General features: G+C 52.7%; 1 protein-coding gene across 2 annotated transcripts in view; it reads left to right on the top strand.

The window, feature by feature from the left end:
- The window catches only part of PSD (pleckstrin and Sec7 domain containing), a 53,741-nt gene that overhangs the window by 4,932 nt on the left and 31,461 nt on the right, over window positions 1-17,348 (top strand). For both annotated transcript variants that reach the window (XM_068139735.1, XM_068139736.1), the window contains exons 3-6: window positions 8,875-9,784; window positions 9,863-9,965; window positions 10,444-10,912; window positions 16,133-16,576. In XM_068139735.1, the coding sequence (XP_067995836.1) occupies window positions 9,002-9,784; window positions 9,863-9,965; window positions 10,444-10,912; window positions 16,133-16,576 (1,799 nt within the window). In that variant the 5' untranslated portion in view covers window positions 8,875-9,001. The remainder of the gene's footprint in view (window positions 1-8,874; window positions 9,785-9,862; window positions 9,966-10,443; window positions 10,913-16,132; window positions 16,577-17,348) is intronic.

The following is a 17,348-nucleotide window of genomic DNA, read 5'->3' on the forward strand; positions in this document are numbered from 1 at the left end:
AGTTTTCATTAGTCTCAAGTAGGGCAACAGACAAGGTCTTTCCAAGAATACCAGTAGTTCTGTAGTGTTCACTCCTTAAGATGCAAAATCCTTAAGATGAGTGCATGTAGCACCCCAGGAGTATCTCAACACTGTTTTTCCTTGGACTCTCATCAGGTTCTTTCGAAGGATCTGACTTCACATTCTCTCTGGCTGCAAGATAAGTATCACAGTATCACAGTATCACTAAGGTTGGAAGATACCTCAAAGATCATTGAGTCCAACCTGTCACCACAGACCTCATGACTAGACCATGGCACCAAGTGCCACGTCCAATCCCCTCTTGAACCCCTCCAGGGGTGGTGACTCCACCACCTCCCCGGGCAGCACATTCCAATGACGAACGACTCTCTCCATGAAGAACTTTCTCCTCACCTCAAGCCTAAACTTCCCCTGCCTCAGCTTGAGACTGTGTCCCCTTGTTCCGGTGCTGGTTGCCTGGGAGAAGAGGCCAACCCCTTCCTGGCTACAACCACCCTTCAAGCAGTTGTAGAGAGCAATGAGGTCACCCCTGAGCCTCCTCTTCTCCAGGCTAAACAATCCCAGCTCCCTCAGCCTCTCCTCATAGGGCTTGTGCTCAAGGCCTCTCACCAGCCTTGTTGCCCTTCTCTGGACACATTCAAGTGTCTCAATGTCCTTCTTAAACTGAGGGGCCCAGAACTGGACACAGGACTCAAGGTGTGGCCTAACCAGTGCAGAGTACAGAGGCACAATGACCTCCCTACTCCTGCTGGCCATACTGTTCCTGATGCAGGCCAGGATGCCATTGGCCCTCCTGGCTGCCTGGGCACACTGCTGGCTCATGTTCAGCCTACCATCAACCAGCACCCCCAGGTCCCTCTCTGCCTGGCTGCTCTCCAGCCACTCTGACCCCAGCCTGTAGCTCTGCATGGGATTGCTGTGGCCAAAGTGCAGCACTCGGCACTTGGACTTGTTGAATGCCATCCCATTTGACTCCGCCCATCTGTCCAGCCGGTCGAAGTCTTACACCTTTTATCACTCTCAGGGCTAGAGGGGACCACATCTGGACTTCTTGGTTGCGTGGGAGAAGGTGTTGAGCCTGCAGGGAAAACCCTGCTTTCAATGAGTGCTGAGACTGCACAGTGCCACCAGAAGCTATTTTTAAGATGGTGAAACAGGAACCCATGATGGCTTCTGTTCAGTTCTTCCATGTACATACCACCTTCCTCTTTCTCTTATTGAGAAGGGAATCTAACTATACAGTCAGTGTTTGAAACAAAACAAAACAAAACAAACAAACAAACAAAAAAAAAAAAGAGAGAGAGAGAAACAGAAGTAAAGCAAGGCCAAGCTGTACAGCTGTACAACTCAGGGTTGGAAGAGGAACGTGCATGAGGAGTGCCCACCTACAGACTAATGCAGGGCTGTTCATGAATCTACTACTTACAAGCTTTCAGTATATCCTTTGCCTGTGTCTCCACACATGTTCATGGTTGCAGGGTTTGCTCAGTTTTGATATGCTTGAAATTACTCTTTAAACTGACATTATAGTGTTTTCACACCTTTTATACAATTCTGTATGTAATCACATTCCCCAGTCCTGGGCCAGGCTGTGCGCCTGGAGCTTGTCATCTCTTTCCTGCTTAAGATACTCCCTGTATTCACTGGGTTTAGTCCTTCTTACACCTTTCACCCTTCCCCATGTGAATCCTGAGGCTGAAGGTGGGGGAAGACATCACAAATTACTCTTGCAGAGATTAACTGGAGAGTAGCTCCACAGAAACCATGTCCTGGGAAGCTAAACCAGAGAATTGGTGATTTGGTTGTTTCAGACTGAATTTGTCTCTTTGGCGTGCACTCACTACAGTGAGGTGGGTCTGATGAGTGACCTGGTGGCCCCTAAGAAACTCTCTCCTCAGTGGCAAGTGCATTCCACCATCCAGGAATCTTCTGCTTTCCTTCAAGACCATCTTTTCTTTGAGCATCTTTTTACCAAAAGATACTCCCACACAATTGTTCCCCTAACTGCTGTGTAGGGAGATTATTTATGGCTCAAGCTGTGCTGATGCCACACCTCCTACATCCCCAGGACAGGTTTTACCACACTGGCATTTCTGCTTTCATCTTAACTGAGCAATGCAGATACAGGGGGAAGCCCACTCACTGCGCGGGTGCTGCCTGAGGCTGGGACAGAGTCTGAGGGTTTTTTTGTAATAATGAGTGTTCCCAGGGCATAATAGAAATATTTTGTTACAGCTCACTCTGAGTCCCAGCAAGCGCTTTTTCTGTTTCCTCTCTGTGCCTCTGCTCTTTCAAGTCTGTCCCTCCTGTGGGTGGGGGGAGCCCCAGATAGGAAGCTGGGACACCAAGAAGGGCAAGCAGGCAGACAGCAGCTATCCCTCACATAGATTGTAGTCTGCACCGATTCTTCTTTCTGGTAAGACATTTTACAGTCTGTGTCCTCTTCCAGAGTGTCTTTCACCCTGAAAAATCCTGCCATGGTCCCATCTGCCTGCCCCATGCAAGAGAGCTGCAAGAGGCACAGGGTGGTGCAGGTGTGCTCTCCCCTGATCCAGGTCTGGGCAGAAGCCTGAGGTTTTGTTGGGATTTTTTGTTTTGTTTTGTTTTGGTTGGTTTTTTTTGTGGGGTTGTTTTGCTTTGTTTTGTTTTTTTCCGGGGGAGGGAGGGGCAGGCAGGATCTCCACCACTGCCTTTTTGCCCCCAGTAAGCTGTAAAGTAGCATTTGTATAACAAACTGTCAAGGAAGGCTGTTTTCACCATTTATCCTTAACTGCCAGCCTGGTAGAATAAGAGAAGCGGATCAGCCCATTGAATACTTGGCTCATACTGCAGTGGCTTTTTTAATATATAGCTAGGATGTGGTTGAGTGTTGGCACTGAAGGCAGAAGGCATTAATCAGAGCCATGTCGTTACATCTATGCCCTGAGGGAACACATGCAACCTAGCTGGTTGCCCCATGCCCTCAATGCACAGAAAAGGAACGTTCACCTTCCCTTGCCCTCACTGAGACCCATCTCCTATGGGGATGGAGTTGCTCTTTCCAGGTGCTTCCAGTGAGCTGGTTCAGAAGCGCCCATCTGCTGAAGGAGTGGCTGTACCTACTTGCAGAGCTACACTGCAAGCATGCCTGAGTCCAAAGCACAGCCCCACTGACTTTAACAGCGATGAGGCAGAATATGGCCCTTGCGCCCTTTGTAGTGCCTTATGCACAAGCTGTGCCAAAGGAAACAACTCTGACAGCTCCTCTGTGTTCAGGGGAGCAGCCTGGACATGCACCAGTGTTTACTCCAAGTGGAGCTGCAGCTGCAGAAGCGCCTTTCTAGAGACTGAACTGTGTGCCTCAGGAAAGGCTGAGCATCAGCCCCTCCTGGAGCCAGCTGGGGAAGGGAGCTCATGTCTATCCACTCCTAACCCAAATATCATTTTGATCTTTATCTCTTCCAATCTAGAAGTTGATCATTTTGCTGCCCTGATGACACCCACACTCTTCTGGTCTCAGGAGGGAGCAGGCTTGTGAAGAAGAGCAAGGGCAATGATGACAATAGTTAGAAAAATGGAAGCTGCCTATGACTGAGATTAAGAAATTGTCAGAGCCCAGGAAGTTGAAAGGGATGACATGGAGTTGGGTGGACTCTCACACAGGAATAATGTGGTATCTGCAGGAAAAGACTGGAAGTGCTGCAGTGCCAAAGTGACAGTAAAGAGGGTTCCCAGTGCACTGGACTCATTGTTCTCTAGCTAAGCCAAATGCATTAGGGCTGTGGATTAGAGCATGTGGATTAGAACATTAGTCCTTTTCCCCTTCTGTCATCTGACAGAGGGGTTTCCTACTCCCTCCTGCCCTACATCAGTTGGAGAGGGGCCAGGGGAGCCAGGGCTAAATCCTGATCCATTGGGGCTTATGCCAGTGCTGCCTGAACCCACTTATGTGGTACACATCCTTTGGGGCTGTGGGAAGGTGAGGGGGATATGGAGCAGAGTGTGGTAAAGTGACCAACAGTTACTATCAGGGAAACAAACATAGTTTGGAAGGAAACATTTTCTGTAAATGGTCTGGATCTTCAGCCTGGGTGACAGGAAAGAATACCTCCCTTACCTTCTACAGCTCTGAGCATGGCTGCCTGGAGGTGCTGGGAAGGCACAAGTATGGCTTGTCCTGGTAGACACATTGGGAAAACTCTGAGCTCTTCCTCTTGGTTAAATTTGTCACTCCAGCAGCTCCAGCTTAGAGAAAAGCTTTCCTCCTCCCCACCCTCCTGGCATCAAGAAGCTGCTGAAGGAATCAGGTCGTTGATCCCACAGCAGCAAGGCCCCTAATTAGCCCAGCTTCTCAAAGTCTGACGGGAAAGCTGGCTGTGTGTGAGGCAGCTCAGGGACCCACAGTCTCTGGTGTGGGGGAGCGGGGCCCAGCACAGGCAGCAGCCTGGAGAAGGAGGAGGGAGAAAATTACAGTGCCTCAATGCATTAAATATGAAGAGAGGCTGCTCAGCCTGCTCTTTTCTTCCCATGTTCCCATGCCTGTGAGGGGAGAAGGAGACCCGCTTTCTGAGTGACAGTGAGGGCAGGCAGGCACTGAGCTGGGCTCACTGTAGGCAGGGAAAGTACAAGGAGGGACAGCTCTGCCCAAATTCCTCTTGCAGGCACGGCGTGCACGTGAGATCCCAGTTCCCCTGGGCCTCTCTTCTCACACACTTTTAACAACGATTGCTGGGCTGGGTAATAAAGTGCTGTTTTAATAGTGAATCGATCTGGCAGCCTGGGCAGGCAGGGAGTGCTGGTTGCCAGCCCGAGCAGCTGCCACGTGCAGACCTAGCATGGTTGCAGCATAGTGGCCAGGGCATTGCTAGTGCTAGTGCATGAGGTCTTGGGTGCCCAGCTGCTCCATTCGAATGAGCACCTGCCTCTGGTGCAGCAGAGGCCCCACATCTGCACAGGACACAAAGGACGGGTTTTGTTCTCCTCATAGCATAAAGTGGTTTCCTAAGACTGCGGTGGCATTTATCATCTGTCGGGTGGCTAGTGACACAGTGAAGTCATATCCATGGTGGCCTGGACACTTTGACATCTGTGGTTATGGTGTGCTTAGGCTGAAGGCCTGCTGAGAGGTAAGTCCCCAGCATGGGGCCTGTGCCCTAAAGCAAGAGCCTGCAGCCCACTGGGGGTGGCCAGTGGCCCAGGCAACACAGCAGCTTTTGTCTTCTTGTCTTTGTGGTCTCCTAGCAGTGGTGGGGCATGGGAGCAGCCTATACCCTGCTTCACAGGGCACGATATGCAGGGCTGTGCACGCTTGTCCTCTCAGTCACGCATGGTGCCTGAGCAGACATGGCACGCATGGCAGTGTGCATGGTGACAAATGGAGATGTACACACCGGGACATGGGGATTTGCGTGATGTTACGCTGGGACATTCACACCAGCACACGGGGTCACGCTGCCAGTGCATGAGGCCAAGTTCACAGAGGCACACGGGAAGACCAGTACCTGCACGGTGCTACCCTGTGCTACAGACGTGCACAGTGCTACACTAGGACGTGCACATCGGAATACCAGGACCCGAACGGTGCTACCACGGGATACGCCCGTCCGCACACGGCAACACGCACCCCGACGCCGGTGTGGGCCCGGGCGCTCGTCACTCCGCGCGCACCGGTGCCACCGAGTGAGGCCGGCGCCCGGCGGGGGTTTTCCATTGGCTGCGGGGCCTGTCAGCGGAGCGGAGTGACAGCTCTGGGCCGGGATTAGCGCGGCGAGGAGCGGCAGGCTGGGGCCGGTCGCACTGTAGCGTACTGTACCGCACCGCGCCACGCCACGCTGCGCCGTGCCGTGCCCGACGGGACGGACCGCGCCGAGCCGAGCCGTGCCGCGGCAGCGCGGAGCAGCGGCGCGGAGGATGCGGCGGTGGCACTGCCAGTAAGGCGCAGGGAGGGGAGCGGAGCGGGGCACGGCGGGGCCGGAGCGGCGGGGGAGCGGGGAAAGTTGCAGCAGTTGCTGCGGGGGACGGGGCGGCTCTGCGCCCTCCCGGCAGCGGTGACCAGCGGGCGGCGGCGCCGTGTTGTAGTGGCACCAGTAGATGCCTATGGGGCCCGCCACCTGCCCGTAGCTGCGGCGGCCCTGGTGTCCGGGGTGAGGGGCACGGGCCCCCTGCCCGGACAGGGGGAGCTCGGTTGGGAAGAGGCGGAGGGGTCCGTAGTGGGGGCGGGCGGTTCTGCCTGCCCTTCTGGCCAGGGGGACTCCCTGCTCATCCGGATGGATGTCACATCCACTTAGGTCTGATCCCTCCAAGACGGGAGGTGCCTGGCGAGGGACACCAGGCTGGAGGGGGGTGTGGGGGGAGGAAAGGGCAAGCTTATCACCGGCTTGATGGGGTGGTACATCCCCTGCCTACCTTGATACCCCCTCGGGAAGAGATCCTGTTTTGTCCCACAGCCCCAGGGCTACCGGGCACCCCTCCTCGGTCACCAGGGCACACCCTGAAACCTGTTTTGTGTCCCTCCAGACTGCAGAGGCACCTGCTGGGGGCCATTCTTCCCCGGCACCCACAGTCTGGTTTCCCCCCTTCCCTTCCACCAGAGCCTACAGCAGTACCATGTCTGGCACACAGATGTAGACTCTTGTGTAAATTCAGCCGCCAGCCCTTCACCTCTCGCTTCCCTCCCATCCCGGTCCCATTCTTTGCCCATTTACCTTGCATGCTCCTCCAGCTCCTGTGTGTTATCCCCACACAATTCTGGCGTGGGTGTCCTCTTCCCCCGCAGCGTAAGCAGTGCATGCTGTCTGCTGCCTTCACCCTACATCACCCCACTCAGCCAGGAAAGCACCTGCTCAAGGAGTAGCCAGCGCCTGTTGCACAGGGTACAGCTCAAAACAAGGAAACAGGAAAAATCCCTGGACATCCCTTTGGACACTAAGAAGGGCCAGCCAGGAGAAGCAAGTTTCTTGTATGCACATTTTCTTGAACAAATGAAATCCCCTGTTGATATGCAGCTCCTGGCTATCAAACTGCAGCTCTTTGAACATGTGCCCTGGGCTGCCCAGGCAGCCTGTCTCTAAGCTTTGCTTTGCAGGATTTCTCCTGCCTTCAGGCAGTGAGACCAGCAAGACTTCCTCCAGCCCACCAGTGCCTTACAGCCCAAACCATTCATGACAGTGATTTAAAAAGCAGCAGTTTGATTCATGACTTAAGTCAGCAAGCAGGAAGCCTTAGCTCCATCATTGATTTTTTTATCTGTGTTGCATTTGTGCTTTTTACCTTTCATTATTAAAGAAAAGCTCACTCTGCTGGATGGTGTAACCATCTGGCTTCAGTGGCTTGCGAGCAGGCATGGCCTTTACTCTGAATTTGATAATTCTCCTTTGATAACCAGGAGGACACGCTGTGCTTATCCCATTTATTTTAGCAATAACTCACATGTATTGAGATAGACTGGGTTTTGTAGATTTGTTATGTTACAGCAAATGCCAACTATTCCTAGTGATATTTTTGTTCCTTGGAATGTGTGTTAGTCTGTGTTGAGATAACAAGTGGAATTTAATTTCAAATATATAAACCCCACATCTTTATTATTTATCAGTTAACTTCAGCAACCTTGAATGTGAAAACAACTGCAACAGGAGAAAAAGACTGTAAAGACAGTAACTGACACATTAGGAGAGTATATTTTTGTGGTGAGTGAATTACAGATTGCTGCTGCTCAGCAGGAGCCAGATTTTTTTAGAAGTGTGATAGTGCAGATAGATGGGTGCCTGCCTCACAGGGATAATTTGGGCTATTTTATTAGGAGTTATGTCTCTGCATCTCTGGAGCCTAAACACCATTGAAAATTCAGCCCCATGTCCTTCAGAAATTTAATCCTGTCTGGTTTGTACTGGAAAACAGGGAGAAGAAATCATGCTTTCCTCTTTTTTGCAACTGGCATTTGGTTTCTCACCTTCAAATGATGAGATCTAAGTGAAGGACTTAGTATTTTGACACCCATCGGAAGGCAAAAGCAGCCAAGGCGGAATCTTCTCTGCACACTAGGAATTCAGAGAAACCTGAGGAAGGAGGAGTACAAGTTTTAACTCCACTAGGAGAAAGAAAAATATCAGCAGTGCTGATGGGGACTCTAGGCCCTTCCTTCCCGTGTAGCCACCTGCTTGCCTGCTGCTGTAGGGTGGCTGGTCTCACTTGAATAAACATTTCTGGGCAGAGGCAGGCAGACAGGTGAGCTGTGTGCAGGGTGGGCATGCTCCATTTCCAGGGCAGCATTGCTTTTTTTGGATCTGCAGGTGTTGACAGCTCTGTCTGTGCCACCAGTACTGATTGCTGCATGTGCTGATGTCACACACATTCAACCCAGACTGACTTCCAAAGAGAGAGGCTCCTTGCCCATACTGTTTTTGTTGAACTCTTAAGCAAGTGTAATTGGAAGATGTCTCAGCAATCCAGTGTATCTTTTTTTCCCTTCTCTTAATGAAATTATTTTAGTAGGCTGTGAGTAGTGAATATATTCAACCTAAAGCAGGATGAATGAAACCCATTTTAAAGTGCATAGTGCACTCTCTTGTCTCCGGGCTGCTGATCTGTGGGGATAGTGCCTGAGTATCCTGCCACCCTGGGAAGAAAGCAAATGCTCTGGGAGCCTGGAAACTGAGCAAAGGGCTGCTAGTGTCCCTGCGGTGGGGTAAGGTGGTGCCCCAAATGAACCTTGCCTGCTTTTTGCATCAGGAGATTAAAGGGGGATGTCTCACCTGGAGCATCTCTTTCTCCTGATGCTCCTCATCTCCTCTGAGGGCAGGGCACTTACTGCCTGTCCTTCCCGTGGCCCCAGACTCCTGGTGTTCTCCTAACCAGCTTTCCTTGCCCTTATTTCAGGGCTGCCTGAGGATGCGTTGCCCCTCGACCTGGCCATCATCTCACGGGTGCCAGGAACCCGCCTCACTGTCCCTGTGCCACCTTGCTGGGTTCCAGACCTGACGCCTTCGTGGCCATCTCTGGCAGGATGGCCCAGGCGGGGGGACCCGTCCGCTTCTACCCCGAGGAGGGCTGCGCTGCCTCACCCCCGCCGTTTGCCCGTGGGGTTGACAGGAGGCCCTGGCTGGCCGGAGAGAGCCCCGAGGCTGGGAGGCACAGCCCTCCGCGTTGCCTCACCCCCAACCTCAACGCCGGCCGCCTCCACCTCCTGCGCAAGGGCCTGGCCCTCAACGCCCGCCGCGCTCCCCTTGGCCTCTGCAACAGCACCGGCTCCTTGGCCCGCAAGCCGGTGGAAGCAGCTCCCTTCGGCAACGGCAGCTGCCCGGGCGCGGGTCGTCTGACGGCTCCCTGCACCCCGCGACGGGACCGGCCCGGGCCTGCCCTCACCTCCCTGGGCAGCCGCAGCCCACCGATGGCGGCAGCCCCAGAGGGACACAGCTCTGTCGTCACCTTCCGCTTCATTGAGAAGGCCAGCGTGCGGACCCTGGGCGGCGTGCCGCCCGTCCAGCCCCACCGGGACAACGGGCCCCGCAGCCTCAGCCGCAGCCTGGAGCTTAGCAGGGACATGCGGTCCCCCAGGCCTCAGCCCTTGCCCCTGCACCAGGAACAGCTTCTAAGCACGCTTAAATTAGAGGCCTCAGCCTCTGACCCGCTCCTAACTGGGAGAAGGACCTCAGGGGCGATGCCTCCCTGTGGGAAGGAGCCCTGCGCCTTCAATGCCGACTGCCTCTGCCACCCCTTCAGCAATGGGCTGCCGGAGGACTTCTCCACCTTCACCAGGAGTCCCCTGAAGCCAGAGCCCCGACCCCAGGTAGGTGCTGAGGTGTCCTGACTGGGCAAGGGCTCTGCACTGGGGTCCTTTGCCTACTCACTGCTCTTCCCTCTGCAGGGCAGCACCTGGCTGTACCCTCGTCAGAGCTCGGCCCATGCGCAGCGCATTGCCAGAGCCAAGTGGGAATTCTTCTATGGCTCCTCGGACACCCTGAAGACAGGTAAGAAGTTGTCGGGGGGATGCTTTTAGCTGGACCACCATCTCCTTTGCAAGTGTAATCCCTGCCCTGGGGCTGCTCATCCCTTGGGACAGCTGAGATATCCCCAAAATCAGCCAGTCTGTGTCCTCCTGGGGCCAGATTCTGCATGCACCAGCCTCCCCCTGGAGTTCTCTGTGGTCATGCAAAGCATTGTGCAAAGGGGATGATGCGGAGCTCTGACCCATTGCAGCCCCTGGTTGCCCCTGCAGAAGGGTGCCAGGGTTCAGATGGGGGCTCAGGGCTGGCTGTGGGTGCACTAGCACTGACAGCACCCTGTCTGTACCTCTCCCACATTTTCCTTCTGGCTCCCTCTCTCTGTTCCCTGGTGCCCATCATGTATGACCTTGCACTTGGTGTGCGTGTGATGCTGCAGGAGCAGCTCCCCAGTGCTCCCCAGTGCAACTCCCCACAACTCTGAGTGCTCGGGGCTCCCTTGCAGGCTCCTCTGCCCCTGACTCTGCTCTCCTGGCTGAGGCTCCCCAGAAGCCTGTCTGCCCACCACCCACCAAACTGCCAGGGTCAGTGACTGAGCACAGCTTGAGCCACGTGGAGGTGGAGATAGAGATGTCTCCTCCAGGCAGCCAGAAGCCTGGCTCCTGCGAGACTGGGATTATAAGGAGGACAGTGAAGTACTCCGAGACAGACCTGGACACCGTGCCACTGAGGTGCTATCGTGAAACCAACATTGATGATATCCTGGCTGAGAAGGAGGAGGTGGATTCAGCAATTGAGAGCCAGAAGGACAGTGAGAGCAACCCGAGCTTCGGGGGCACCCCGGGCAGGAGGAACAGCACACCAGAGGAGCCCCCCACCCTGGGCACCAGCTTCCCAAAAGGTGGGCTGCAGGAAGGGGACGCAGATGAAGACGATGAGGTGTTTGAGGCAACGAGGAAGGAGAACAGGGAAAGGTGAGGCTCTGTGCATGAGGCAAAAAGCTTCTCTTGCCCTTCTTATTGTCCATTGCTGGCAAAATGGGCTCTGCTGGAAGAGTGTCTGAATCAAAAATCCCAGTATCTCCATGCAAGCTGTGTGTGGGGGTCAGACAGGGTTCCAGATCACCCTGCTGGGTTTGGGACTGGAGCTGGGACTGAAGCTGGGGCTGGGACCAAGACTAGGAGGGGGCCCTCATTGCCCTGTGGAAAGTGTAGGCCAGAACAAGTAATCCAGCCCTGGGCACCACACCATAGGCCTTGTTCCTCTGGGATGAGCCTGCAGCTCAGGTCACCCAGCTAAACTGAGGCATCCCAGTGCACATCCCATAAAGTTAATTATGCTTTCCCTCAGTGCTGCTGGGTATTGAGGTGATGGTGTCAGGGCACCTGAGCCCAGGCTGTGTCCTGGAATGGCTGTCTGCTGGCAGGTACTGCTGGGCTGCTATCCCCTCCACAGATGACTCTGTTTCCCTTCTCTTGGCCTCAATAGGTATTTGCCATGTTTGGAATGAGTGAGGGACATGTTGGGTTGTACAAAGCCTTTTATTGTTTTTCTTGTCATTTTTTACTTGTGTGGAAAATCACCCTGTACTGGAAGCATGTGACACTAAGGCTGTCATTCAGTTGCCCACCTGTGAGCTGCTAATGCCATCCAAGCTGTCATCTGCCCTGTGCCAGGCACTGGCAGTTAGGATATATGGGAGATGGTATTTTTGCCTGGTGGCACAGGGCTTTGCCCATGGAATGTCCTCTGGAGTGGTGGTTTGACAGGCATCCTCTGCCTGCTGCAGGAGGCAGCAGGAGGGGAAGGCGTTGCAAGAGCACTGTGTGGGATAACTGCCTGGACACAAAAGGTTCTGTCAGGGAACAGGAGATGCCTGTGCAGGCAAGGACAGCTAAGGGCATCTCCTGAAGGTGTATCAGCAGAGAGTCTTGGGTGAGATGAGTGGGCTCAGCATCATCAAGCGCTCCCTGAGAGGGAGGAGAGGTCTTGCCTGGGAAGTGCAAAGCCTGGGCAATGCCTGGGATGCCACATGGTAGCACATACCTAGCTGTACAAAAGGCAGGTAGGGGAACATTTAGGTGAAATAAAAGTCAGTGGTGGGAAAAGACAATGAAAACATAGTGGTGGTCCTGTGCTGGGAAAAAGCATGAAGGTGCTGGGCTGATGGGAGGACAGGTGTCCCAAGGGGAGATGGGCTCCTGCCAGTTTGTCCAGTCCTTGCATCTCTAGTGAAGGGGGTGGATACATCATTTCCTGTTCTCAAAAACTTTGGATTCTAGGGAAAAGCCAAAAATAAGCTATTTTAAATATTTTTTTCCAGATGAATAGTAATAGAAGTTTTATTATCACTGCAAACAAGTTCAAGTTACTGTAACAATTATCTTGCATAGTGGTACTGTATTTCCAAATATGTTCTATGCCACTAAGAGTCCTTATGAGCTATAAGCCTAGACCTGCTTTTTGCCCTCTGAGATACCTTATTGTATCCCCCAGGCTGCACTGAAATCTTGGATGTGTCTTTAAATGCATTGTTGCTCCTAAAGATGGTGCACCTGGTATAATTACTGATAGGGGCTTCATGTTTTATTTTATATGGCTTCCATGGCCATTATGACCAGTATTTTCTTTGCTTTGCAGCCCCCTGAATATTCCCCAGGTAGGTGCAGACACTGTGGATAGAATCTTGAAAACCACAAGCTTGTTTAGTCCTTTCATCACAGCCTTAAGTTTTTGCTTATGCACTGTTTCTCAGCTCTGCAGCTGCAGTCATCCTCCCTGTTTACCAGTCACAAGTATTGATGTTTTCTACTTCAAGATTTCTGCTTTGCCTGTTCACAGGAGGGGTAATTAAGAACCCTTCTGGGCTCCCCAGAGCTGGCTCTGCTCTGCTGCTGTTGTACCCCCAGCCTATCTTGGTAGCTGGGAAGGTTCAGCCCTACAAAATTACTGAAGCATCTTTGAATGCTAATTTACAGCATTTAGACTTGTAAAACCCTTTGAAAACCTAGCCTCAAGGGTTTAGCACCCTCCTCAAGGGATATTTTGGCTTGGTGCTGTCTTGTTGTCCTTCATATTCCGTCCAAAGGGCATGTTCTTTGGTGATTTACACTCCCAAAATAAGAAAGCATACTAAGAGCTAAAAAAATCCAACACCAAATCAAACCAGACATGGAAAGTGATGGAAGAAAGAATGTCTTCTTCCAGCACATTCACACCCTAAATATATTTAAAGTCAGATCTACCAACTCAAGTCTAAGCCTTTACTGTCTTTATCCCAAATAGTCCCAGAGAGCTGAGACCTGGCAGCGAGAATGGGCTCAGTTCCCTTTCTCCACAAGCACTGGGAGGCATGCTGGCTAAGCTGGAGGCAGGGCCTGGCTTGGTCTGCAGCATGGGTACTTGGACTGGTAAGAGAGAAGAGGCTTTACTGTGGGGTGCCTTGCTCCCCTGAGGGCATAGAGAGCTGGCAGGAGACAGCAATGCCTTTTTGCCCATCAAGCAAAGCATCCTTGCTCAGGAAAGCCCTTGGATCTTCTACCTGGGGAACCTTTCCAGAGCCTTTATATGAGAAAACAGCTGCAGGACAAACCATTTTGGGATAAAAAAAATGGTTACACCCTAATTTCACCAAATGCTTCAGCATGTGCTTAACCTGCCTCAGTAGCCAGAAGCTGCTGATGTTTGTTGAGGCTGAGTCTCTGTCCCAGAGCCCAACGTGGCCACAAAGCTGTGGCACAGTGTGATTCTCCTGCACCCCACAGGCTTGGTCTGGAGATAACACTAAGAGGCAACTGCCGGTGAGCTGGGCGAGGCACCTGCAGCTCGTGGGGGAGGACTATAAAAGCTCTGTTCAGAGAGGAGTACAGTGACGAGCTGCTGTGTGCTACTGTGGGGCCTCATCTTTAAGCTGAGCTGGGATCTCCACACAGCACTTGCTGTGGGGTATGGCTGGGGCAGTCAGGATCTGGAGGAGCACAAGAGCATTTCATAAAAAGAAAACTATTCAGTGCTTGAGGAGAGAGGCTTTCCCCTCTTCTGCCCGCACTGTGGACAGCAGCATGTCTTTGCAGCACCAGACGGGGACAACCGGGCGAGCCCCTTTCCCTCTCTCAGCCATCATAAGCAGCTGCAGAAGCCCGGTTGCTCAGCCCCCGTAGTCTGTGCAGAATGCCCGTCGCCTGAAGTGCTGCTGGCTTTGGCAGTAATGCAATGCAGGGTGGCCATCGGCTCCCGGGATACACTTGACCCTCCCAGGGAAGGTTCAGCGCCTCTCCCGCCCCAGCTCAATGCTGGAAATTTGCTTTCCCGCTGCCCGTCGCCCTTGCGTGGATATTCGATTACAGCTTCTGCGTCTCCTCCTCTTTGCTCCTCCCCTCTGCGCTGCGTTTGACTTGGCGAAGGTGTGGTGACCCCTCCTGGGGGGCTGCAGCTGGGTGCAGGGGGGCTGGGCAGCGCAGCCGCGGCCGATGGAGCATCTAGGTCCGTGGTATGTGCAGGCGGCACTGCGTCTGTGCTGCTGTGACTAGATCCTTCTGGAGCTGAACGGCTTTGTGCATTATTTCACAGTGGAGAGATTGCCTCTTGAACTCAGAGGGTGTGGACAAAACCAGACGTGTTTGTCCTGTGTCTTGGTGACAATATACTTGATCACAAAATTGAGCCCAGCTCCTTCTCGTGGGAGCAAGGTCCCTTCTGTGTGCTGGTCTTGTCCTGGGCACAACCTCTTATTTTTTTTTGAGGTACAAAATGAAGTCAGTGACAGCTTGGTTTAATTGTGTGCAGCAGCTGAATAATAAGGACAGTGAATGCATGTTTGCATCAGTAGAGCTCATCTGCAGATGTTAAAGAGGTCTTTCCTGCCTTGTCCTCATCAGAAAGCTACCCCAGAGGTGGCTGCTCCTGGGGCTTCTATGGCAATGGTAAGAGCATGGAGTGGTGCTGCAGTGCCAGGGGAACGCTGGTGTATGGGCGAGAGCAGCCTCCACCCTGCCTTTCTTACCTGCATTTGGCTTCACTGTGCTCCCCTTGAAGCCAGCCAGCACTCTGGGGGAGTCAAGCTGACAGCTCTTGGCCTGATGAAGTAATCAGTGAGATTTTTGAGCAGTATGTGGAGGCTAATGAATGAAAATTATTTGGTACTTGTAACAGCAACACATCTTCTGAGCCCTCTGTGTGAAGCTGTTTGTTCATAACAAATGTTATGACAAGCTGGAGCAGTTCCTCTCTAATCACAGGAGAGAGTGGCATAACAAGTGCTTTTCTGCTGCTCTAATAAAATGATAGTGGCTTATGAGTAAAGTAGGCTTTTAGGGCTGTATTTATGCTTGTACAGCTGAAGCTTTGATGCTCCCTGGTTTGGAAATGTCCTTGTTGTCACATGTTCAGATGGGTGGGCAGGCTGCACTTCATCTCATTTACAGGGCAAAACATTCAGGACTTCAGGGTTTAGAAAGCCATGTGTTGGCCTGGACCCAGACTTATGTATGGGACAGGCTGGGCCTTCCGGCTGGGCTGATCCCTAACAAGATGATGAGCCACTGCTAAGCCTGGGCCAGCTCAGGTCCTTGATCCCAGAGCTGGGTGTGAGGGTCCTTCTGTACTGCCTGGGAATCCTGGATCTCAGCATCACCTTGTCCTAGGTCCCAGACTTCTCCTGGGGCTAGCCAGCAGGCCTTGTAGGTGGTTGCTGGTCATGCTCTGAGTGTGCTGGTCAGAGACCATCGTGCTGTGTTAATGGAGGAAGGTGTCATGCTGTCCTGAGCAGCTTCAGGAGGAGCTTTCTGGGTGCAGGGAGCTCTGAAGGCTCATGGAAAATTCAGTCACTTCCAGATTTGGTTGGAAATGCAGCTGAACCACATCCTACTTCTGGTGCTTGAGCCCTTTATTGGATATAAGCTCAAGTCAAGTGACTGGGAGCAGTAGCCATCTCTTAAGCTTCTTACGAAGATGAGCCACTAAAGGAGCAAAAATCTGTGTTGCATTAAAGGAGAAGCATATGTCTAGAAAGAGGCCAGCCCAGTCCCTTTTCCCTTGATGTCTTGGGTAGGCCAGGACTTTCCTTAGAGGTCTAAAGATGTTCAGAGATTTTTGCCCTTCCCACTTTGCTTCTGGAAGAGCACAAGAGCTTTTATCTCAGGGCTTTGATCCCTTGCTCCTCAGTGACCAGTTCTCCTCACTTTCTTTCCCTCTAGGATCATGGACCAAGACACACAGGGTATGCTCAAGTCTCCAGTGCCCTTCCTTCTTGGGCATAGCCTCTCCAAGGATGGTATGGATTCTTTCAGCAAGCATTTTGAGAGCATCATGGAGTCTCATCGAGCCAAAGGCACATCCTACACCAGCTTGGACTCCATTGACATTCTCTCCTCCCCTGCCCATACGCATGGGACCATTTTTACTTTTGACCTCCCAACACTCACCCCAGCAGTACAGGGACAGATCCGGGATAGTGCCAAGCTGATTGAGGAGAACTTTGCTCCTCTGGCTCACTTGGAGCCAGACTCTGGGACCAGTTCAGCCACAGATGCGCCCTGGATGGAGAGAGAGGAGGAACGGGGCAAACGAAGGAAGGGTGCTTGGCACAGCCCATGCCACTCAGAGGAGAGCTTTGGTACTCCCTTGGCCTCCAACGTGAGGTGAGTGACCAAAGTTGCTTGCTGTCCAGCTGAGCCAAGACTCAGTGTAGAGTCTGACCCTGTGCATCGTGTTTTGTATCCAAAGCCTATCCTATGTTGCTGTGAAAGAGGGGAAGGGTCAGGACTGGATGTGCTGGATTTTATGTGAAGAGACAAATCAGGCAAATGATCATCATGGTGTTTTGGTAGGTGTGTCAGTAGAAGCACAGCTCCTCTTTGATATTTGCCAGTTTTGCTAAAGTTGGACGGCTGTGGGGTTTCCACTAGCCTAGCACCTGGAGTCCCAGGACTTCATCCCATGGTGGTTCATGTTGCAGGAGTGTCCAGCATCTGCGACAGTTGTGAGGAGAGGCCAGTCAAAAGTTAAGTACCAGTAGAAATTCATAGAATCAATAAGGTTGGAAGAGACCTCAAAGATCAGGTCCAACCTGTTACCCAAGACCTCATGACTACTAAACCATGGCACCAAGTGCCACATCCAGTCCCCTCTTGAACACCTCCAGGGATGGTGACTCCACCACCTCCCTGGGCAGCACATTCCAACAACGAACGACTCTCTCCATGAAGAACTTTCTTCTCACCTCAAGCCTAAACTTCCCCTGCCTCAGCTTGAGACTGTGTCCCCTTGTTCTGGTGCTGAGACCCACCCCTTCCTGGCTACAACCACCCTTCAGGCAGTTGTAGACAGCAATAAGGTCTCCCCTGAGCCTCCTCTTCTCCAGGCTAAACAACCCCAGCTCCCTCAGCCTCTCCTTGTAGGGCTTGTGCTCAA

This window comes from Melanerpes formicivorus, unplaced genomic scaffold (genome assembly GCF_026170545.1).
Source record: "Melanerpes formicivorus ecotype bairdi unplaced genomic scaffold, bMelFor1.0.p_v2 SCAF_6, whole genome shotgun sequence".
In the NCBI taxonomy this organism is placed as follows: Eukaryota; Metazoa; Chordata; class Aves; order Piciformes; family Picidae; genus Melanerpes; species Melanerpes formicivorus.